This window comes from Dipteris shenzhenensis, chromosome 29, assembly GCF_047967505.1.
Source record: "Dipteris shenzhenensis isolate YYH24624 ecotype China chromosome 29, Dip_SZ_1.0, whole genome shotgun sequence".
Classification (NCBI taxonomy): Eukaryota; Viridiplantae; Streptophyta; class Polypodiopsida; order Gleicheniales; family Dipteridaceae; genus Dipteris; species Dipteris shenzhenensis.
Genome location: NC_141624.1, coordinates 6,971,340 through 6,995,258, shown reverse-complemented (window position 1 = coordinate 6,995,258; position 23,919 = coordinate 6,971,340). Strand labels below are relative to the sequence as shown.

General features: G+C 40.7%; 1 protein-coding gene across 1 annotated transcript; it reads left to right on the top strand.

Annotated features, from left to right (window-relative positions):
- The first annotated feature begins 288 nt into the window (after positions 1 to 288).
- LOC147882368 (protein RGF1 INDUCIBLE TRANSCRIPTION FACTOR 1-like) lies at positions 289 to 969 on the top strand. Its single transcript, XM_087400229.1, has one exon. The coding sequence runs from the start codon at positions 289 to 291 to the stop codon at positions 967 to 969; it is 681 nt and encodes a 226-aa protein (XP_087256355.1).
- The last annotated feature ends 22,950 nt before the right edge of the window (positions 970 to 23,919 follow it).

The following is a 23,919-nucleotide window of genomic DNA, read 5'->3' as shown; positions in this document are numbered from 1 at the left end:
TGCAGTCTAAGGTAGGCCCATTGAATGTAATTCAACTTGTTTTGTTCATTTTTGAAACTGCAGAAGTGTCATTAAATTTCAAATCAAATCACACTCCCATGGAAGGTGAATCGCCTCGAGAAGGGTCGGGACTCAAATTCTCTAGGAAGGAGGCCTAAATTATTTGCTTTCCAAATTACGAGACCTTTGCTTGTGCCCGACTACACATTTTAAGTCGTGTATACGTATATATAGCCCACCAAGAGTGCCTTCGGGCTTCCCGTCTCATTTTGCCTTCCTTGCCACACCATGGCAAAGAATCGCCTTCAGCACGCATCATTCCCCCCCGCTCCTTGGCTTGACGGCTTCCTCCATGCACGTTACTACACACAATGCAGCGTCCATCCATCCGCCCACACTAACCATTTCTGCATCAAATGCACCTCAGGCCCCCTCTGCCATGCCTGCCTCTATCAACATTACGGCCATACCACCCTCCAAATACGGAAGGCCTCCCGCTTCCCCGCCATCCGAGTTGCTGATATTCACACCTTTCTGGACATCTCCTCTATACAAAGCTACACGATCAACAACGCCAGGATCGTGTTCCTGCTAGAGCGGCCTCGCTCCAAATCCCAGAATCAGCCGTGCTGCAATCAGGGCACCTACGGCTGTATCACGTGTGAAAGGAGTTTAGCGAACGCAAGGAGTTATTGTTCCATCGTATGCAAACTCCTGCATGCGGAAAGCCAACAGCAGCAGACCGGTAAGGATTTGATGGCGGCTGGTGATCGCTATGGTCCCATCCCCAAGAAACAACGTGCACTGTCGAAGCAGCTACATTTTAACGGTGAGAATATATTAGGAGACGTTGGAAGCCTGGCACACGCTCCTGGTCCGCAAATGCCGAGGCTTAATACAAAGCCTCCGGCCAGCCTCCGAGCAGGGCACAAGAGGAAAGGAACTCCCCATAGGTCTCCGTTACAGTGATCAGCGGCATTATAGCGCTCGCCCTCCTTGTTTCGACATGTACGTATCAATGGATAGCCCTAGAGCTCGAAATGATATAGGAAGGAATCAAGGATCTATTAGTCACAGAAGTGTGAGTGTATCACGTCCGCAAGGTGGATGGCTTTTGCAAAAACTGTGAAGCGATTCTCTTTCTGCTTGAACAGTCTTTATCGCTTTTGATCGTTGTGGGTCTCTGTGCTAATGCAGGTATTGTTACGAGTCTTTGAGATTTATGCGTGTCCATTTTGATAATTATTTGATTATGCGTACGAGCTTCGGGTTTTTGGAATTTGGGGTTAATTAATCAACATGATCTTGCGAGCATAGCAGCGAGTAGGACATCTCCTGCGTCTGGGAACTTGATATTAGAAGAGTCGGTGCAATGTGGAGTTGAAGGCATTCGGGTTTTAAAAATCATAACCAATACTTAACCGCGGCGCGTTACTAGTACTTACTTCGGGATGTAGAAGACATTACTTTTCCAACGCAGTAAGAAGTAAAAAGTAAAAAAAACTTTGTGTATCAAATTTTTTTTGTTCTTGAAGCTGTTGATGGAGGTGCAACGACAATTTTCAGCGGGTTTTGGAGTTGTTTAGCAATGCTGGCTTTCCTTGCAGCATCCGTAGCCACAGTTGATCATTGACCGTGAGCTTCATCATCTTCATCTTCGTCTTCTCAATTCATGGACGTCGTGCAATAACGTCATCTTCGTCTTCTCAATTCATGGACGTGCAATAACGTTTCTCAGTAGGATTTTAGAGATTGAATCACAACATTTGGGCTTGAGCTTGTAGATCTGAGTTCGTTAGCTTGTTGTCTATTGAAGTTTCTCTTTCCCTGCAATAGCCATAGCCGCAGCTGATCATCTTCGTGGGCTTCTTCTTCCTTTTGCTGTTGTTGCTACTTCTCACTTCTCTTATCACCAGAGTTTGTTGGTTTATTGGAGTTTCTCTTTCCTTACAACAACCATAGCCATAGTTGATCATTCATCTTGATCTTCATCTGCTTATCTTCTTCTTTTCTTCTTTTTCTCAATTCTTTATGGCCATAGTTTCGTAGCTTCCACGCTTGACATAAGCCTTTCTCTGCATTTCTGGCTAGATCTTCCCAAAAAAAAAAAATCAGCAGGGCTACATCGTCTTTTTTTCCTCATTTTCCTTATCTTTTTTATTCGGTATTGACGAACTTCTTTAGGGCAGGCCTAATGAATGAAATTCACCTTGTCTCCAATGCCTCTGCCACAATGGCGATTAACGGTTATCATTACAACTCTTTCCCTTAAACGTTCCTTTCGCCAAGGATGCCCTCTCGAGAACCTGTTCGATTGGCTTTACTGGAAGATTTCAGGTTTTGCAGCATATCTTCATACTCTGTTTTGCCTTTCTCTAAAGCGTGTTTGGTCTTGTCATTGGCAAGGTTCCTCACGAATCTTAGGTGGTCCTTCTCCATCACAAAATATTTGGATTTATTCTACACCTTTCTCTTCCCAGATTATCCAAGAGGCTCTATCAGTGTTCGCTTCACATTGATCTTCTTACAGTTCGCTTTGCACTCACTCAACGGGAGCGGGTTTCCATAACTTCTCCTCTCATAGGCTTCGGCAATCTGATTTGAGATGGTGGGTTCATAATTCTCGTCAACAGCTTTCGCGTTACTCAATTAAGGATTTTGTTCCCCCTCTGCAAATGGATATCACTGAAGCTGTTATGGCACCCTGGCGCTCCTATGCTCCTCGAGATTCTCTTTCCGTCTGGACAATGCGCTTGCATAGGATCTAGGATTCTACTTTTTCTACACGTCTCAATGTTAGTCTGTGACGGTTGCTCATCTCTAAGTTTTCTACTCGTGATCGCCTTAGTAAGTAGCATACCATGATATCCCCTCTTTGCCCACTTTGCAAGGTGGCGGTTGAATCTCATTTCCATCTCTTTTGGGATTGCTTAAGAGCTCGGACGGTGTGGAGAGGTATTCTGAAATGGTTGGCTCACAAAAGTGTTTTTATTGAACCACGGTGGAAGCTTGCTTTGCTTGGTGATCGAGAATGACTCACTTAGGTTCAGTACGCACTATCGAGTGTCCTTCGAGCAGTTACTATACACAAGATTTGGTTGGCGCGCAATGCATTGGTTTTCCAAACAATTCCATTCCTTGCTTTTGATTAGGCAGGTAGCATTGTGGGATGAAAGCGAGGGAGAAGAGAGAGAGGCACGAGAGGCACAACACGTGAGCGAGAGAGAGAAAAAGAGAGGAGAGAGTGGGAGAGAGAGAGAGTGTGGGAGAGAGAGAGAGAGAGAGAGAGAGAGAGAAGAGAGAGAGGGGAGTGGGAGAGAGAGAGAGAGGGGGGGATGAAGCAAGAGAGAGAGAAGGGAGGAGAGTGTGGGAGAGGCGCACTGCCACGACACCACACGAGAGAGAGGGGAGAGAGTGGGGGGAGAGCGAGAGAGAGCAAAGCAGAGAGGAGAGAAAGAGAGGGGCGAGAGAGAGAGAGAGAGAGAGGAGAGAGTGGGAGAGAGAGAGAGAAGAGAAAGAGAGGCGAGAGAGAGAGAGAGAGAGAGAGATGAGAGTGTGGGAGAGGCGCGCTATCATGGCAGTGCAAGAGAGAGAGAGAGGAGAGAGTGGGAGAGAGAGAGGAGAGAGTGGGAGAGAGAGAGAGAGCGCGCGAGCGAGCAGAGAGAGGAGAGAAAGAGAGAGGGGTGCGAGAGAGAGAGAGGGAGCACGAGAGGAGAGAGTGGGAGGGAGAGAAAAAGAGAGAGAGGGGTGCACTGCCGTGGCAGCACGAGAGACACAACAAGACAAAGCACCCATAGACGTGTGTACAGACGCGTTTCATGAACTAAATAAAAAACTTACGGGTGCGTCTATTTACGTGTCTATTTTCACGTCTGGAGACCTGCGTCTAATTACGCGTCTATATATCAGACACACGCGTGTATAGATGTGCAGTTAGAGGCATAAATAGACGCACTTATAAACGCGTTTATAGACGCACATATAGACGCAAGTCGAACAGACAGACGCGTATATAAACACATTTTTAAACGCACTGATAGACGTGCTTTATTTTTTATTTTTTTATTTTACAGAATACTGTGTATGTTGTTTATGCTATATAGTTACAGAATCCCATATCCACATTGTGTAATTCAATTCTTATAGCCAACTGCATTTTAATCACAATTCCAAATAAAACATTACAACTCCAAAACACAATAAAATTGAAAGCTCAAAAAGTGCTTGTATATACATATAGCATGAAGCTAAGCCATGTCATGTCGCTTTAAGCACAAAAAATAAGAGGAGTGTATATACAAGAGGCACAAAGCCAAGCCAGTGGCTTTAAGTACAAAAAAGAGTAGCTAGCACTACTTGTACGACTAATCTATGTTCTCCAGGTCCTCGCTCCCTTCCACGCTCCCTTTTGCGCTCCCTTCTGTGCCTCCTTCCTCCTCTTCCTCATCGTCCTGTGCACGGGCCTCTAAACAAGGGACAACATATATCAATGTATGAAAAATCAAATCTTTACTTATAATTTTGGCATTATTTAATTACTTTCAAATACCTGGGGGGCCGCTCCAGTAGCTCGGGTATACTGCTCCTCAGTAATCAACTCGTCATCATAGAAGTGCCTCCATGTATCTCCTCTGCAATGGTGGCAGTGGTAGGCTGTCTCCACAGGAGTAGGGTGTCTACCCACGATCTCAAGCTGCATGACCGCGACACACTTTGCAGAGGGATTAGTATAAAGAAACAACCTCCTAATAAACTACATAAGTAATATAATTTGAGATCGATACTTACAAACTGGGTCTCCCATGATTCAACACCCCCTGCTTCAAAATGCGCGCTTCCATATTCCTCCATTTGGATCCTCCGTGCCTCCACGTGCTGCAGACTGGGGTCCTCCCTCGCTGACTTCATTGCCTTCTTCCACTCACGCTTGTGAGCGGTGTGGGGCGGGCCCCTTGGTGGTTGACCTGCCTCAAGCCTGGCAAGCTCCGCTAGTGCCTACCTCTTAAGCGAAGATCTTTTATTGCTAAGTATCGTAACAATCTTTGACTTTCCCCATTTATCTGTGAACTGGCGATTGGGGGGGTTAGGATACCTAGAGCGAACAGTAGCGAGGGTCTCATCAGCCAACCTCTTTGGGTGGTCTTTGTAGTGGATAAAGCAATCTCTGTAATTGTTAGCAATTACAGAGCACATGAAGGCCATGATGTCCTTCCCCCGTGCATCCATCAAGATGCCTCCTGTCTGAGTGATGTCATAATAAATCGTACCATCACCCAGAGGCACGTCTAAATCATCTGAATCATCATCCTCCCCACTGCCACATGGCCCAAAGCACTGTGCCATGCATCCCCCATCGCTCTCCCTGCTACTATGCATGCTACCCTGTCGTGTCGAGCTCGTACGCTAGCCACTCGTAGCTGGGGACTGCACGGGACTACGCTGACCACTCGTAGCTGGAGAACCGAGTCTCGATGGCACAGGAGTACGTCGACAGCTCGCCGAGACAGAAGGACCTCCTGACGGCATGGGGGAAGGGGCATAAGACGGGATGGCAGAAGGGACATAAGACGGCATGGGGGAAGGGGCATAAGACGGTACGGGGGAAGGGGCATAAGAAGGGGCATAAGACGGCTGTGCTGACTCCACAAGGGTGATCTCAGGCGGTGTGGGGTGGCTTGGAGTCTGTAGTGCCGACTCCTGGGGAGTGTTTAGAGTACCCGTCATATACCCGTATAACTCCCAGGAGTAGGAGGGTACCCTAAAAGGTTATATAAGTCCTTCCAAATAGATTCCTGGGGATCAGGTGAGCTCGAAGCGCTTCCTGGCCACATGTTGAACTGGAAAAAAGGAAAAAAATCTATTACTGATGAGCTGAGAAGAAAGGGGAAGAAAAGAGAGGCTTACTGTCAGAGCGCGTCTATAGACGCGTCTAACAGAGCGTCTAACAACTCGTCTAACAGAGCATCTAACAGAGCGTCTAACAGAGCATCTACCGACGCATATGTCTGTGTCTGCAAACAACCCAGACGCATGTTTAGACGCACCTGTAGATGCACTTTTAGACGCGCTCTGAGATGCACCTATAGACGCGCACCGACAGACAAGATTTCTAAAAAGTAGAAAAGGACATTGCGCCCAACACAAAAACGTGAGACTGATACCCAAATCATGCGCTTCTTGGATACGAGAAAGTACAAATCTGGAGAGAGCAAACTTCCAAACAAGATCAACTGCAAAAAGACTTACTTGGATAGAGGTATGGAAGGTCCTTCTTTCTTTTTCAAAGTTGCTTCTCCTCCTTGTTCGTCCTCCTCTCCTTTAAGCTTAGAAGTAAGTGTGGGTGCCTTTCTCTTGAGTGTAAGCTTGGAAGTAAGTATGGGAGCCTCCCTCTTAAGCGTCGAAACTATGGATCTGCTAATAAGGAAGAGAGCAAGCCATGCAAAGTATAAGTAATGTGAAGAAAAGAAAAGCGAGCGGCACGCGTTGCATCTATAGTCGCATCTGATAGTGCATCTATAGGTGCATCTAAATACACAGAGTAGACGCGCGTTTAGACGTGCCATTAGATGCGATTTTAGACGCGACTATAGACATGCCACAGAGTTTAAAATAAACATTTGAAGAAGAGCAAATTTGGTGGGTTGTTTGTTTGTAGGATGTCTTCATCTTCAACAAGTAGCTCTAGTGAGGATGAATCCCTCCGTATCCACCATCACAAAATGTGGTTGGAGCAAAAAATCAAATGTCTATGTGATCGATGTCGAGGAAACATGTATCGTGCACGCAGGATTACACTCAATCATATCTCAAAGTATGGAGAATGGGATGTGACCATAAACAGGGTAAGGGTTTGTAAGTTAAGGTTGATTGAGATATCTATGGGTGTTCATATGTTCAAGTTATGATCCCGTTTTAATTTGATACAGGATGCAATGCCACACATGCATATGTTACCCTATGCTCGTCGTGAGGAGGTGAAGCGTCGGCGATATGAGGTGGGATTTTCAGGAGGGACTGTTACGGATGCATGGAGTGATGGTGATAGTAGCCCTCCACCATTACCTCATGAAGTCGTGGAGGAGGAGGTGTTTGATGATATGGTGCGGGATCTATATGTCCATCAAGGAGGGATAATAGCATGGAGCAGGATGATCTTTTTACTACAGCATCGACTCCATTGTTTGAGGGGTACACATTCTCTGTTCTACGTGCCTCCCTTGAGTTACTAAACTTGCAAACCATCTATGGATGGAGCAATGCAAGTTTGAATGCATTACTCAAGTAAGCTTTAAAGTCTATTTTGCAAACATGGTGAATTATGCTAGTGGGTCAATTACTCGAATGCTTTTCCTCATTTATGGTCTTCATGTGCAAGCTATTGTATAAAATGCTTCCAAGGGAGAATAAACTACCGACCTCAAGAGATATGGCAAGGCAACATGTGACCTCTCTTAGAGGATTAGATTACAAGCGCATCCATGCATGTGTCAACGATTGCGTTTTGTTTCGTGGACTACATAAGGATGCAAGAGAGTGTCCTACTTGTGGAGAGGCAAGATATAGAGCAGATCTCAAAACCTTGGACGTGCCTCGTAAGGTATTGCGACATTTTCCCATAATCCCTCGCATCCAACATATGTTCAAGTGCAAATCTATTGCATAGCTCATGTCATGGCATTCCTCCCATCGATCAACCGATGGCAAGTGGAGAACTCCCGCGGACTCTCCTGCATGGAAGCATATTGAAGACACATGGCCAAGCTTCAAGGAAGAACTTCGGAGCTTGAGACTTGGATTGGGTATGGACGGTGTGAACCCATTTGGTCTCAAAAGCATGTCTTACAGTGTATGGCCAGTGGTATTGGTGAATTACAATCTTCCACCCTCTATGGCTATTAAGAAAGGACATGTCATGCTGTCCCTTCTAATTCCAGGGAAACATAAAGTCAAAAACCCTGATGTTTATTTGGAGCCTTTGATTGATGAGCTAGAGATACTTTGGAGAGATATCGAGGTGCATGATGTGAGCAGGCCTCCCTCGTCACGAGACTTCAACTGCAAAGCAGTCTTGATGTGGACGATGCATGACTTCCCAGGCTATTGCGAGTGTTCAGGTCAGCATTGCATTTTTAATTATGAATAGGCAAAGGATGTGGCACCCTAAACCCACCTTCCACTCTTAATTGCATCTATTGTTCAGGTCTCACTACATCGGGTTACCGTGCATGTCCTGTTTGTGGTCCTTCGCTAGTTGCCTCATGGGCAGACGCATTGAATAAGGTCATCTATGAGAATCACCATCGATTTCTCCCACCTGATCATCCTAGATATGTTGCCCCTTGGAATGAAGTCCTCCCACAATCACTCACCGCGGGAGATTGGATGAGAATTTGGGACGGTTCCACGACTCCTCCATCACTTGGCATGAGTCGGTAAGGGTTTGTAACTATTGGCTGGAAGTAAAGATTAGCTATATTGGCTGAAAGTAAAGATTGCACGCAGACACTTTATTTTGTTTAGATACTCCATCTTTTATCGTTTACCATATTGATCCCACCTCAAGATCAATCATCTGCTTGATCCCATGCATATCTTCAAGAATGTGGCATCTACCATTTGGGAGCATTTGAATGGGACACGAGATTCGGAAGGCATAAGGGAGGATCTACGTACCACAGGGAGGATGCATGAAGCTTGGCCTCAAGAGAGACCAAATGGGCGTATTTTTTTACCTCGTGCACCGTGGATGTTATCAAAGCTAGAGATGGCGACAGTGAAGCGCACTATTACTACAATTCGTACTCCCACTGGATGCATGAGGTGTTTGAAGGGAGCCTTTACAAAGAGCAAGAAAAGAGGTGTAGAGCAATTATATGGCTTGAAATCTCATGATTGGCACAAGATGCTCCAAGTAAGTATTTTATGTGCATAATATCTTTTTCTTTTCAAATTTGTGAGTGAATAGCTATAAGCAACTAATCAACCACCTCCTCGCAGGTTCAGTTCATACTACCTACTAGCATTTCACGTATTGCATCGAAGGACATGAAAGATTGTATTTACAAGATGGGTGAGCTTGTGAGGTATGTGAGCTCAAAGGAAATAGATCCCACCATGCTTGAGAATGCTCGAGTTATGTCAGTGGAGGAGGTTTGTTTAGTGGAGGAGACATTTCCATGTTCTATTCTCACAAGCCAACTACATCTCATAGTGCATTTGGTGGATGAGATTGCTATATGCGGTACTATACATGCACGATGGTTGTTCTTCCTCGAGCGCTTCATGAAGACCTTGAAGGGCTTCATGAGACAAAATGCAAGACCCGAATGTAGCATGGCCGAGGGTTGGTTGGTACAAGAGTCACTTGTATATATTTCTGAGTTTCTTGTTGATGTGGATAGCTCTCTCCCACGACTATGGAGAGATGATGAAGACCTAAGGATGACCTCTATTGTGCCTCAAGGGAAAGGACGCAACAAAGTAATAGACATGGAGTTGCATAATAGTATCAACCTCTTTTGCATGCTTAATAGTGATGTGATGAAAAGATGGGTGACAAGATACGAGGATGCAAAGGCAAGAAGACAAGAAGAAAGGGCCCTCTTTTGTACACACCACAGATCTCGTGTGCCATACCCTCAGCATCTAAGAGCACTTCCAAAGGATATTCGTGTGGATTGGCTACTTGATGAAATGGAGAAAGCAGAGAAAGACGAGGGGATGCATATCACAATGGAAGAATGGGAGTATGCTAGGGGATGCATGAGCAAGGTCGGTATATAGAATGTTATGCATAAGTTAGGAGCTTTTTATAATTTAGATTGCTTATTTAATTGATTTTTTCTTGGTGTAGTGCACTATGTTCAATGCTATATGGTGTGAGGGCAAGCATTTTCGAACACAACGGATTGATGATAAGAGAAACACACAAGATTGCGACGTCATTGCTAGCTTTGAGGGAGCCAATGGAGCCATGGATGATTATTATGGCATAATCCAAGATATTATTATGCTTGACTTTCGACACTTCTTTGTATATGTTTTGGATGTAAAGTGGTTTAAGGACGTGGTGGAAAGAGGCCCTAATGCAACAATCAAACGCCATGCAAGTGGCTTTGTAACTATTGACTCCACAAAGTTTTGGCAAAGTAGGAAGGACACACTAGTACTACCGCAACAATGTGAACAGGTAGTATGCACACATATAAAAATACTCGCTTTTAAATATTCGATGCAAGAAAAGTAACATGATTGTATTTGTGTTTGAATTAGGTTGTCTATCAACCAATGGTGGATAATAATAGATGGTGGCATGTCATACCTATTATGCCTTGTTCCAAAGTGATGTATAGTACATTTACTAATATGGAGTGTATGGAGGATGATCATGGCCATGGACGTGATGATGACCGTGATACGAGAGAGGAGGATGATCATGAGATAGGAGATACAGATATTGAGGCCATTACCCATGAGGACGAGCCTACCATTTGAGATGCTGATTTCGATGAGCACATGAGTGGCACAAGTAGTAGTGGGTTGAATGTATTTGTAGATCTAAACACTTGTTTGGATTTTGAAGTAGATAATTTGGCAAGGGTTGATCTCATTGAGGATGAGATTGAACCGTAGCCCCATAATTGATATTGGCAAAACTATTTTACATATTCTCTCATTCTCCTCATCTCACTTAATTCTTGTATATGTGGGCTTGCAAAAAATTATGTGCTTTGGTAATCCTGGGCAATGTTTGGAAAGCAATGATGTACACCAAAATCTCACTTTTGTATTCTCTAGTTTGCGTCTATCTATGCATCTAAATGCACGTCTGATTCTTAGTGTAAACGCGCAAATAGACGCGCTAATACACATGCAAATAGACGCGCTAATAAACGCGATGTTAGACGGGCCCGTATTTTCTTAGGTTAGACGTGCACGTAGACGCGGTAATTTACGCGCAAATAGACAAGCTTTTAGACGCGCATTTAGACGTGTCAGTAATTCCTCTACTAAAGCAACGCCTATAGATGCGCCCGCTATTTTGCACGTCTACCAAGCGCATCTATAGTTGCTTTGTGTTGTTGTGAGAGAGAGAGAGGGGAGTGGTAGAGAGAGAGAGAGGAGAGAAAGATAGAGGGGCGAGAGAGGGAGAGAAAGTGGGAGAGAGAGGGAGAGAGAGCGCGAGAGGAGAGAGTGGGAGAGAAAGAGAGAAGAGAAAGAGAGGCGAGAGAGAGAGAGAGAAAGGAGAGTGTGGGAGAGGTGCACTACCGCGGCAGCACGTGAGAGAGAGAGAGAGAGAGAGAGAGAGAGAGAGAGGAGAAAGTGGGAGAGAGAGAGAGAGAGAGTGACTAGAGAGAGGAGAGAAAGAGAGAGGGGTGCGAGAGAGAGAGAGAGAGAGAGAGAGAGTGGGAAGGAGAGAGGAGAGAGTGGGAGGGAGCAGGAGAGGAGAGAGTGGGAGGGAGAGAAAAAGAGAGAGAGGGGTGCGCTGTCATGGCAGCACAGGAGAGAGAGAGAGAGAGAGAGAGAGAGAGAGGAGAGAAAGATAGAGGGGCAAGAGAGGGAGAGAGAGTGGGAGAGAGAGGGAGAGAGAGCACGAGAGGAGATATGGGAGAGAGAGAGAGAGAGAAGAGAAAGAGAGGCGAGAGAGAGAGAGAGACAAAGGAGAGTGTGGGAGAGGTGCAGTGCCGTGGCAGTGCACGAGAGAGAGAGAGAGAGAGGAGAGAGTGGGAGAGAGAAAGAGAGAGAGAGAGAGAGCGAGCAGAGAGAGGAGAGAAAGAGAGAGGGGTGAGAGAGAGAGAGAGAGAGAGAGAGAGAGAGAGAGAGAGTGGGAGGGAGAGAGGAGAGAGTGGGAGGGAGCGTGAGAGGAGAGAGTGGGAGGGAGAGAAAAAGAGAGAGAGGGGTGTGCTTCCACGGCAGCACAGGAGAGAGAGAGAGAGAGGGGGGAGTGGCAGAAGAAGAAGAAGAAGAAGAAGAAGAATATATTATCGTCCTCTGAAGACCAAAAATCGGCCTATGGGACTTGAGCAATACAAAATCCTCATACACAAAGACTCCTCCCTTGGAGGGGAGGGTATTAAGAGAAACTACCTTTATGTCTTAGGTGAGTTCCTGTGCTTGAAAAGCTTATAGACAAATGTTCCTAAAGCTGGGGGTGACCCACTATGTAGCATATCAACCAGTCTATTATGTCCCTCGAGAAGCGAACTAAATGCTTTCCGGATGTGAGTATAGTAAGGGCATATCATTACCATGTGTTCTTCAATTTCTGCCATTCCCTGGTCACATAATTGGCATATTCTGCTCTCTTTTGGCATATCTTTCCATCCTCCTATTTCAATCTATAGCTGGTGTGATCGGGTGTGAAGTGAGGCCAAAGCTCTTTGCTTATGTATTGCCATAGGTGTGCAAATGTACTTCTGCATGGCTGTTTCTCTTCCTGTATAAGTAGCCCAATATTCGGGGTTCATAAATGTACGGTAGTACTCAAACTTATCTCTATTTTTAGCTGTTTGCCATTTCCTGTGTAGTGCATTCAGAAAGAGAGAGAGAGAGAGAGAGAGGACAGAAAGATAGAGGGGAGAGAGAGGGAGAGAGAGAGAGAGAGTGGGAGAGCGAGAGAGAAGAAAGAGAGGTGCAGCGCACGAGTGAGAGAGAGAGAGAGAGAGAAAAAGAGAGGAGAGAGTGGGAGATACAGAGAAGAGAGAGAGAGAGAGAGGAATAAAGCGAGAGAGCAGGCGATGCGATAGAGAGGAAACCGAGAGGAGGGGAGAGAGAGAGAGAGAGAGAGGGGAAATGAAGAGGAGGGGAGAGAGTAAATAAAGATAAGAGGAAATAGAGAGGAGAGGGGAGGAGAGGAAATAAAAAGGAAAGGAAAGAGAGAGAGAGAGAGAGAGAGAGAGAGAGAGAGAGAGAGAAGAGAAAAAGAGAGGGAAAGGAGAGATGAGAGAGAGAGAGAGAAGCATACTAGCGTGAGAGAGAGAGAGAGAAGAAGAGGAAGAGAGGAGATGAGAGAGATTGACCAGAGATAAAAAGAGAGAGAAGCGTACTAGCATGAGAGAGAGAGAGAGAAGAAGAGGAAGAGAGGAGATGAGAGAGATTGACGAGAGATGAAAATTTAGAGAGGGAGGGAGGAAGAGAAAGTACGAGAGAGAGGGATATAGAGAGTAAAAATGAAAGACTGTGACTCTCAGAGATAGAAAATCTTACCAATGAGGAGGAGAAATGAGTGGGCGACGATTAAGGAGGGATAAAGGAGAGATGTTTTGATGGAAGAATTTGGCTCGGGGGGGTCACTCATCATATGTAACCCTATCATGTGAGTTCAACAGAAGGGTTTTTTTTATTTCTAAAATTTACAAAAATAAATATACATAAGGGACTATTTAAAATAGTTTTGGAAAAAATTTACAGATTTGTATAGAAAAGGGGTACATTTTATTAATGAAATTTTTTATAGATAAGGGACTTTAAATATAGGCCTTGAATGCACGTGATATAGAGGGATTATACATAGTGACCCCCCCGAGGAATTTGGGAGCTACAATCAATGCGGGATATTAGAGGAGAGATAGTGAAGGAGAATGTAAACGTGTGGAAACTTGCAAACAAAACTATCTACCTTGGTGTGTGATTTAATCAAAATTTAAACAAACAAAGCTATAAACCTTAGTGTTTGAGAAGAGAAACATGTGGAAACTTGAATTTCAAATTTCTCGCCTTTTTTTAAACTATGAATCCTTGTGTTTGAAAAGACAAACTTGTAGAAACTTGAAAATTGTGTGAAAAAACAACCTTGTGTTTGAAAAGACAAACGTGTGGAAACTTGAAAAGTGTAAAAGACAAACGTGTTCGAAAAGAAAAACTTGTGGAAACTTGAATTTTAAAATTTTCTTTTTTTTAAAATTTAAAATGAGTTTCACTTTCATTTTCAATTTACTAGTTTGATTTCTCAATTAAAAATTTTGAAATATAGTAGAAAAAAATGCATTTTGTGTTGGAATATAGAAAGTATAATTTTGATTTTATAACATTTTTGAAAATTTTAAAAGTAGTTTAACTTACATTCGTATATTATTAGTTTAATTTATTTCTTTTTAGGGAGAATTGCTATATTCTTCTAGGTAAATATTAATTTTTTTATTTTAAGTCTTATTTTCTTAATTTTACATTTAAATTTTTATATTTTTTCATAAACTTTAAGTTAAATTAAATTTATTTATATTTCAAATTTTGTGATTTCAAACTAATAAGAATTTACTTTGTCAAAATTCAAACTTTTTATGATTGTGAATTTTGAATTCTTATTAGTTTTAAGTTAAATTAATTTGAATTTAAAAAGAGTTTGGGGGTTTGGGGACTGGGGGTTTAGGGTTTGGGAGTTAGGGCTTAGGGTTTGGGGTTAGGGGTTTACGATTTAGGGTTTGGGTTTGGGGTTAATATTTGGGGGTTAGGGTTTAGGGTTTAGGGTTCAGGGTTTAGGGATTAGGGTTTAGGGTTTGGGGGTTAGGGTTTAGGTTTTGTGGGTTAGGGTTTAGGGTTTAGGATTTAGGGTTTGGGGGTTTGGGTTAAGGGTCTAGGGTTTAGGTTTGGAGGGTTTAGGGTTTTGAGGGGGTTTAAGGTTTAGGGTTCGGGGATTAGGTTTTAGGATTTTAGGGTTTAGGAGTTAAGGTTTAGGGTTTGGGAGTTTAGGGTTTAGGGTTTGGGAATTCGGGTTTAGGGTTTAGGGTTTGGGGGTTTGGGTTTAGGGTTCAAGGTTTGGGAATTTGGGTTTAGGGTTCAGGGTTTGGGGTTAGGTTTTAAGATTTAAGGGTTTGGGTTTTGGGTTTGGATTTTAGGGTCTAGGGTTTATGGTTTAGGGTTTGGAGTCAATTTAAATTTGTAGTTTTTATTATTTAAATTTAAATTTATTAAGATTTTAACTTCTTATTAATGTGAATGTTAAATTCTTATGAGTTGTAAGTAAATTAGTTTTTGTAAATAAAAATTTTATCTTTTTTAAACTCGCAACTTGTGTTAGAGTTAGCTCAAATGTCCACCTCTCATGTAACCCACCAATATTCTGTGTACCCAATGTTGTAAGGCCCCCATATGAGGAGAAGCCATGATGGGTATCGGATATTGGGAGGGATCCCCAGTTTAGACACTGGAAGGGGTCTTAGAGTAGACCAGATGGTTATGAGACTGCTTAGGAGCCAAGAGTAGATACCCGTCTGCAAAAAGGGGGGGTTCGGGGGGGCGATAGCCCCCCCGATAGCAGGGGGTCCGGGGGGCGTAGGCCCCCGGTGGGGGTCTGGGGGCAAAGCCCCCAGCGGCAGGGTCCGGGGGCATGTTTTTTGAAGGGTCGGCTGGTCTTCCAGGCTGACTGTCTATTAGGCCGACTGCCTATTACAAGGCCGACCGTCAACCGACTTACACTATATAATAGTGGCCACCCCCTATCATCAGATCACCAGTTCTTCACGCTCATAGTCCTCCGTCCAACATCTATCTAGATCACCATCGAAGCTCTGTCTGTAGAGCACACGGGTGGACAGCCAACCATCAGTTGTATCAGCAGTTTGGTATATCAGAATTTTTTGTATTCTCTCCAGCTTTCCATCGTGCACTTGCGTTTTGTTGTTATCTTCCGCTGCGTACTATTTTCTTACAACTTGAGTATATTAAAAAGAATAATGGAAAATATATTTTTTCTTGCTTTTAACTCGCAACCTAAGCATTTGAAAATAACAATGGAAAATAAATTATTTCTTACTTTTCTTCGCTTCGACGGTTGGTGTAGTCTAGATTAGCATAGATTAGTTTGTTCTTAGAGGAGAGAACTCCAAAAAAACCAATCAAAGCCATGCTCAAAATTTCCCGACTAGTTCCTAATCGAAGTCAGGTCCATTCGTTCACATTCGGTTTCACACTCACAACAACCCTACCATTTAAGCAACAATCAAGGTTTTAAAACTTTCAAGATGATTGGAAGTTGTATCAGTAGACAGGATAGATTACAATTGAATCAGTTAAGGGACTAGACAGAGCAGATTATATTTGTAATAATTGTGGGAGATAGACTTCAAATTTGCATTCGATTGTACTTTATTTCATTTTACACTATCCACGAGTTCATTGTAAATTGTTATTTTTTTTCACATTTATGCATGTATCTAAGCCTTGTAAAGCCTTTTAGGCTATTCTCACAGCATGAAATTGACACATACGATTGGAAAGAATGAAAACATGAGGTGTATCAATGGGACTCATTGTACTTTTGATTTATCAAAGTAATTGTAGTTTGTCAAAGTACCTAAAATTTTTGTCGTGCTTTAATATAGGATGGATCTTGAGGCTACAACATTTATCAATGGTATGACACTGAAATACAATGGAAGAATTTATGCCCCAAAGGACTTCACAAACTGGACCATTGTTGACACAACAAAAAAAGCATGGTTCTTGGTATTGAGTAAAGGAAATCTCATTCTAGTGATGACAAAGAGAGAGTTGGAGAAAGATGAGTGGGCATCAGATGTATCTTTCTCAAAGAGCAATTTGATTCAAGGAGGACCTTACTAGGAATAAAAATTTAAAAAGATAGCAGTACAATGATGATTTACACAAAGTCAAGAATGAGCAAAAGATTGTTTCTCCTTTCAAACAAAGATGCAATGCACTTTGTGATGCCGCCGCCAAAAGAACCTAGATTTCCTGAATTGGTTCCTGCATTGGAGATCCTCCAACATGTGTGGGAGGAATTTCCCATTAAGGAAGCAAGAAAAATGCAGTCAAAGATTATCCTTGAATGCTTTCAGGGTGTCATTGAACAAGGTTCAACTTCATTGGAGGGACCTAAGGTGCAAGAATCCACACATGAGAAAGGAAGTGATGAGACACACCATTTAGACCTGGACTTGGATGAGACAGAACACATTGTAGCATTGGATGAGGGTCTTGTATACATGGATGCTTACAAGGGATCTACATCTGAGATAGGAACTGAATGACATGCATCAGATTATACAGGACATGCACATGCATCTCAGACAGGAATTAAATTGACTGAGACACGACATGCATCAGATAAGATAGGACATGCACATGCATCTCTTGTTCATGGTATTACTCACTTAGAATGGTGTAACTCATGAAGTTGATGGAATAATGGAACAAGTGCAGCCCTTAATTATACTTGAAGTTGAGGCAATAGAAGAAGAAGTAGGGTGATCTAAAGCGGTTCACATAGAGCCCCTAAAAAATAAACCCCGACATCAAATGCAAAAGGCAAGTACTTCACGAGCTACAGTTCCAAGTCCTATAACTCTAAAAAGAGGTCGTTCATATACAAAGAAAGGGCTAAGAAGAGAAGAGGAAGAACATGAAGAGGATGCAGAGGGTCTTGAAATGGAGTCAGATTCAGAAGCAGAAATGTTATCAATGAAGAACCTAAATCTTCGCTTGAATGAGGCTGTGACAAATGAGGATCCAGGATATATATGGGGCCAGAAGACTCAAGTTATACATGCTTCAACGGTGGTCAAAGCAGGCATCTTCACCAACAGTAGGACCTTAGATATGGTCTAGCTGAAAAGACTTTTTAGGCTTTGATTGATGGAAAAAACCCAATTGTTTCTAATTTGGTACTCCATCCAAGGGCATTTTGGCCGATCAGAGGAGATCTCGGGGGGGTCACTATGTATAAACCCTCTATACCACGTGCATTCAAGGCCTATTTCTAAAATCCCTTATCTGTAAATTTTTCATTAATAAAATGTACCCCTTTTCTATACAAATCTGTAAATTTTTCCTAAAACTATTTTAAATAGTCCCTTATGTATATTTATTTCTGTAAATTTTAGAAATAAAAAATATCCTTCTGTTGAACTCACGTGATAGGGTTACATATGATGAGTGACCCCCCCGAGGAGGAGATTCTAGTCAATCCATCAATTTCTCTCAGCCTATAAATTTTGAGATGCAATTCACTAAGTTCCTCAAAAAACAAGTTCCCTCACTTCAAGAAGGACAAAGTTCAGTGAATGATCCAAAATGACATATAAAGGATGCCAAGAGAAATTCCTTAGCTCATTGCACATTTGAGGCAATAAATGGTCAGCACTATGCCTATGCTTGTAATGAGCGTTCTAGAGAGGCATACAACAAAGAAGAAATTACTTATCAAACCTTCGCGAGTGTGCCTTAATTTCACTACTATTCTACATGCATTTGTATTTTCAAGAATGAGAAAAAATATTTGATTGAGTCGGAAAGACTTAATCATGACATTCATGCACTACGAAAGATCACCTCCACTTCAGAGATGTCGGTCAAAGCTAGGACCATATGAAGAACTTTTCATTCTTCCTGTGACCACTCTCAAAAGAACTGCAACTAAAGTGGAAGCGGATAATCTTGTTGACTTCTACACATGCTTGAGTGCCATTGTACCAAGGGGAAAGCAAGAAAGAACAGAGGTGATTACAAGCTTTAAGATAGTAAGGGACAGGTATCAAGACTACACAAGCATACTATTCTGTAGTGATGAAGTTTTTCATCAGATCAAAGACGTGCGTCTTGCATGTGAGAAGGGAGATGTCACATATGAGGCTCCATCATTGATTAAATACAAGGCAAAGAAGATTGAGAAAAAAGAGATGACGGCTCGGATGTGGAGGCCTCTAAGAAACTTGCTAGACAAATATGCAAGTCTTGCTACAGAGAAATTAATGTCCAAAGAATGGTTTTTTGGCAAAAAGGATAAAGATCATTGCATCATCCAACAGGTCAAGCGTGATGCAGTAAAGAGTGCGATTGAATATTTGCTAGCAAAAAAAAATATTCAAATTAGCCAATGTAAAATTGATCATAGGGAGGTAGCAAGCTAAGGGTGTCCACTTTCGGACCACTTTCGGGTGAGTGTGACACCCGCTCGAGTGAAAATACAAAGGTTTTGCTTCGGTCTGCAATACCTCGATCGAGGTATTATCTCTAATACCTCGATCGAGGTCCTAGACTTTTTTCACCGAACCGAGCCTATACCTCGATCGAGGTCTCCTAGCATGCCACCTATACCTCGTTCGAGGTATCGTGGCAATCCAGCTATACCTCGATCGAGGTATTGTGGCAAGTCCACATAACTCGATCTCGATCGTGTCAAATACCTCGATCGAGATATGTGCCATCTGACAGGGCAGTTGACATACCTCGATCGAGGTATATCGGACCGATGACTTGGCCGCATGTCCAATACGTCGATCGAGGTATGAGGCATCCGACTGGCAAGTGACATACCTCGATCGAGGTATCGTGGTAGGTCCATACCTTGATCGAGGTAGATGGACTGATGTGTATGGGGCATGTCAAATACCTCGATTGAGGTATAGAGGTATGACGGAGCGATGTATATGTGGCATGTAAAATACCTCGATCGAGGTATCGTGGCATGTCTATACCTCGATTGAGATATGATGGATCGATATGTATGTTGCATGTGAAATACCTTGATCGAGGTAGGGAAACCCTAAATTTTTGTATATAAAGAGAGGGACCCCCCCTCATTCTTCATACCTCAATCGAGCTCCTCCTCATCGAAATCGACGGATTTGCAGGAGCTCGACAGAATTGTGGCAACGACAGAGGACGACCGATGGACAATGACAGAGATGGATGGAGCGGGAGATTCTAGGTAAGGTTTTTTTTATGTAGCTTTTTTTTTTTGCAAAAATTTATTTAAATTTTAGTTTATATGAATAATTATAAAATATTTCTAAATTTCAAATGCATTTTTAAAGTTTTTTTAAATGATTTTTGGAATTACGTAATTTTTTATTTAAAATGTGAAAATGTATATATTTTGTTTTTTTAAATCATCTTTTAAAAAAAAGAGATTAAAGTTATTTTTTAATTAGTGCTATTTTTATTTAAATAAAAAAATATTTAAATTTTATTTTAAAAAATGATCTTTAAAAAAAAAAGAAAATAAGAGTTTAAGGTAGCTTTTATGTTATGTAAGTTATTTAAGTTAGTGAAGTTTTTATTTAAATGTCAAAAAGTATATAATTTGTTTTTTAAAATCATCTATTAAAAAAAATATATAACTAAAGTTTATAAATTACTGAAGTTTTGAATTAAATATAACGCTTAAATTTTATTTTTAGAAATCATCTATTAAAAAAAAGAAAATAAGAGTTTAAAGTAGCTTTTATATTATTTTAGTTTATAGGAATATGTAATCTAATTATAAAATATTTCAAAATTTCAAATGCATTTTAAAAAATTTTTAGATAATTTTTTTTAATTACGTAATTTTTTATTTAAAATGTGAAAATGTATATATTTTATTTTTTAAATTCATCTATTTAAAGAAAGAGAGATTAAAGTAGGTTTTATGTTATTTTTCAAATTGGTGCTAGTCTTATTTAAATAAAAAAACGTTTAAATTTTAGTTTTAATAATCATCTTTAAAAAAAAAAAGAAAATAAGAGTTTAAGGTAGCTTTTATGTTATTTAAGTTAGTGAAGTTTTTATTTAAATGTTAGAAAGTATATATTTTGTTTTTTAAAATCATCTATTAAAAAAAAAGAGATTAAAGTAGTTTGCATATTATTTTTTAAATTAGTGAAGTTTTGAATTAAATATAACGTTTAAATTTTAGTTTATAGAAATAATTATAAAATATTTCTAAAATTCAAATGCATTTTAAAGTTTTTTTAAATTATTTTTGGAATTACATAATTTTTTAGTTAAAATGTGAAAATGTATATATTTTGTTTTTTAAAATCATCTCTTGAAAAAAAGAGATTAAAGTTATTTTTTAAATTAGTGCTATTTTTATTTCAATAAAAAAATGCTTAAATTTTATTTTTAAAAATGATCTTTAAAAAAAAAAGAAAATAAGAGTTTAAGGTAGCTTTGATGTTATGTAAGTTATTTAAGTTAGTGAAGTTTTTATTTAAATGTCAAAAAGTATATAATTTATTTTTTAAAATCATCTATTAAAAAAAATATATAACTAAAGTTTATAAATTACTGAAGTTTTGAATTAAATATAACATTTAAATTTTATTTTTAGAAATCATCTATTAAAAAAAAGAAAATAAGAGTTTAAAGTAGCTTTTATATTATTTTAGTTAATAGGAATATGTAATCTAATTACAAAATATTTCAAAATTTCAAATGCATTTAAAGTTTTTTTAAATAATTTTTTTAATTACATAATTTTTTATTTAAAATGTGAAAATGTATATATTTTATTTTTTAAATTCATCTATTTAAAAAAAGAGAGATTAAAGTAGGTTTTATGTTATTTTTCAAATTGGTGCTATTTTTATTTAAATAAAAAAACGTTTAAATTTTAGTTTTAAAAATCATCTTTTAAAAAAAAAGAAAGCTATATGCTGAGTTTGTGCTTGGTCATTGGGTAGACTACATTAGTACCTGTCTAGGATCAGGAGTGGGACATGGTAGGATGGGGCATCAGGAGCATCAGACTGCAGGTGTTCGGCGTCGACGCGAGGCACTAGAGTTGCACACTATCCCTGCATCGGCATTGCGAGCTATTGGAGGACGGATTAGGGGGGATGTTCATTCAGTGGCATCATCCTTGCACGACATGGTCTCTGCCCTATCGAGATCACTTTCGATTCCACCTCCCACATCTATGGAGCCTCCCACATCTACACCACCTCCCACATCTACACTGCCTCAGCACAAGTTGGAGACTCGAGATGCATGGATTATAGAGTTGGAGGCATTGTTGGCCGAGTCTAGGGACGAGGTTAGTTATTCTGATTATTTTAATTATTTTTTTATTGCATGTTTTGAATTGAAGTTTTTTGGTTAATTCTCACCATGTATACGACATGAGGCTGGCCCATCCGATCTGGCTTTGCCTGAGGACACACAACAGACGGTTGGGCAGCAGGTCATACAGGAGCCACGTCAGAGGATGATTAGAGGACCATATGTGGAGTTATCAGATTCTGATTCAGGATGATTGTTTAGGCTTCACACATTTCTTGTTTAGGGATGCACTTCTGCACGATGATGATGATGATGTACACATTCATTTTGGTACTTTCATGATATTGTTCTTACTTTTATGATGTATGAGCATTTTCGTGCTTTCGTGATCTTCTTCTTACTTTGTTTATCTCAGTTTATAGTTTGTTCAAATCTAACATAAACATTTAAAATTAGGAGTATGATTTTGAATTTCAAATATCTCAATTCACACATCTAATACATAAGGTATTTTAAAAAGAATGCCATGTGAAGTAATTGTAAACATTAAGCATTGAAAATGTGTTCAAGTATAAGGTCTCTCTCTCTCTCTCTCTCTCTCTCTCTTTCTCGTGCTATGAACTTTATCATTTTGAATATCATATTGAATTTCGTATATATCAATGCTTGCAATTATTACACTAAACATAAGAGCCGTGTGAAGTTTCATCCCCATGTGCATATTTAAAATTAAGAGCATGATTTTGAATCTCAGATATCTCAATTCACACATCTAATACATAAGGTATTTTAAAAATAATGCCGTGTGTCATAATTGTAAACATTAAGGTGTTCAAGTATAAGGTCTCTCTCTCTCTCTCTCTCTCTCTCTCTTTCTAGAGCTCTCTCGTGCTATAAACTTTATCATTTTGAATATCATATTGAATTTCTTATATATCAATGCTTGCCATTTTTCATATGTAGTCACTGGTAGGGATTATACCTTCCACGTGGCACATACGAAATTAGTTGGAGACCAAATCTTGCATGGATGTATGCATTATACCTTCCACATGGCGCATACCAAATCGGTTGGAGACCACATCTTGCATGGATGTATGTCTAGGGTACCTAAGAGCCGTGAAAAGTTTAATCCCCAACAGATAAGTCCACATGTGTATTTGGTTAGTATGTGTGCCATTTTTCATACGCAATCACTACTAGGGAGTGCTTGCAAAAATATACGCATTATACCTTCCACGTGGCACATACCAAATCAGTTGGAGACCAAATCTTGCGTGGATGTATGTCTAGGGTAGCCTAAGAGCCGTGTGGAGTTTCATCCCCAACAAGGTTTAGGGTTTAGCGTTTAGGGTTTTTTAGGGTTTAGGATTTAGGGTTTAGTCATGCTAGTAGGGATTGTAAAAATGTACACATTATACCTTTCACGTGGCGCATACCAAATCAATTGGAGACCAAATCTTGCATGGATGTACATGTAGGGTAGCCTAAGAACTGTGCGAAGTTTCATCCCCAACAGGGTTTAGGGTTTAGGGTTTTTTAGGGTTTAGGGTTTAGGGTTAGGGTTTAGGGTTTAGGGCTTAGTCATGCTAGTAGGGATTTGTAAAAATCTATGCATTATACCTTCCACGTGGCGCATACCAAATCAGTTGGAGAACAAATCTTGCATGGATGTACGTCTAGGGTAGCGTAAGAGCTGTGCAAAGTTTAATCCCCAACAGATAAGTCCACATGCATATTTGGTTAGTACATGTGCCATTTTTCATACGCAATCACTAGTAGGGAGTGCTTGCAAAAATGTACGCATTATACCTTCCACATGGCACATACCAAATCAGTAGGAGACCAAATCTTACATGGATGTACGTCTAGGGTAGCCTAAGAGCCCTGTGAAGTTTCATCCCCAATAGGGTTTAGGGTTTACTTGTGCTAGTAGGGATTGTAAAAATGTACGCATTATACCTTCCACGTGGTACATATCAAATCAGTTGGAGACCAAATCTTGCATGGATGTATGTCTACGGTAGCCTAAGAACCGTGCGAAGTTTCATCCCCAACAAGGTTTAGGGTTTAGGGTTTAGGGTTTTTTAGGGTTTAGGGTTTAGGGTTTTTAGGGTCTAGGGTTTAGGGTTTAATCATGCTGCAGGGATTTGTAAAAATCTATGCATTCTACCTTCCACATGGCGCATACGTCTA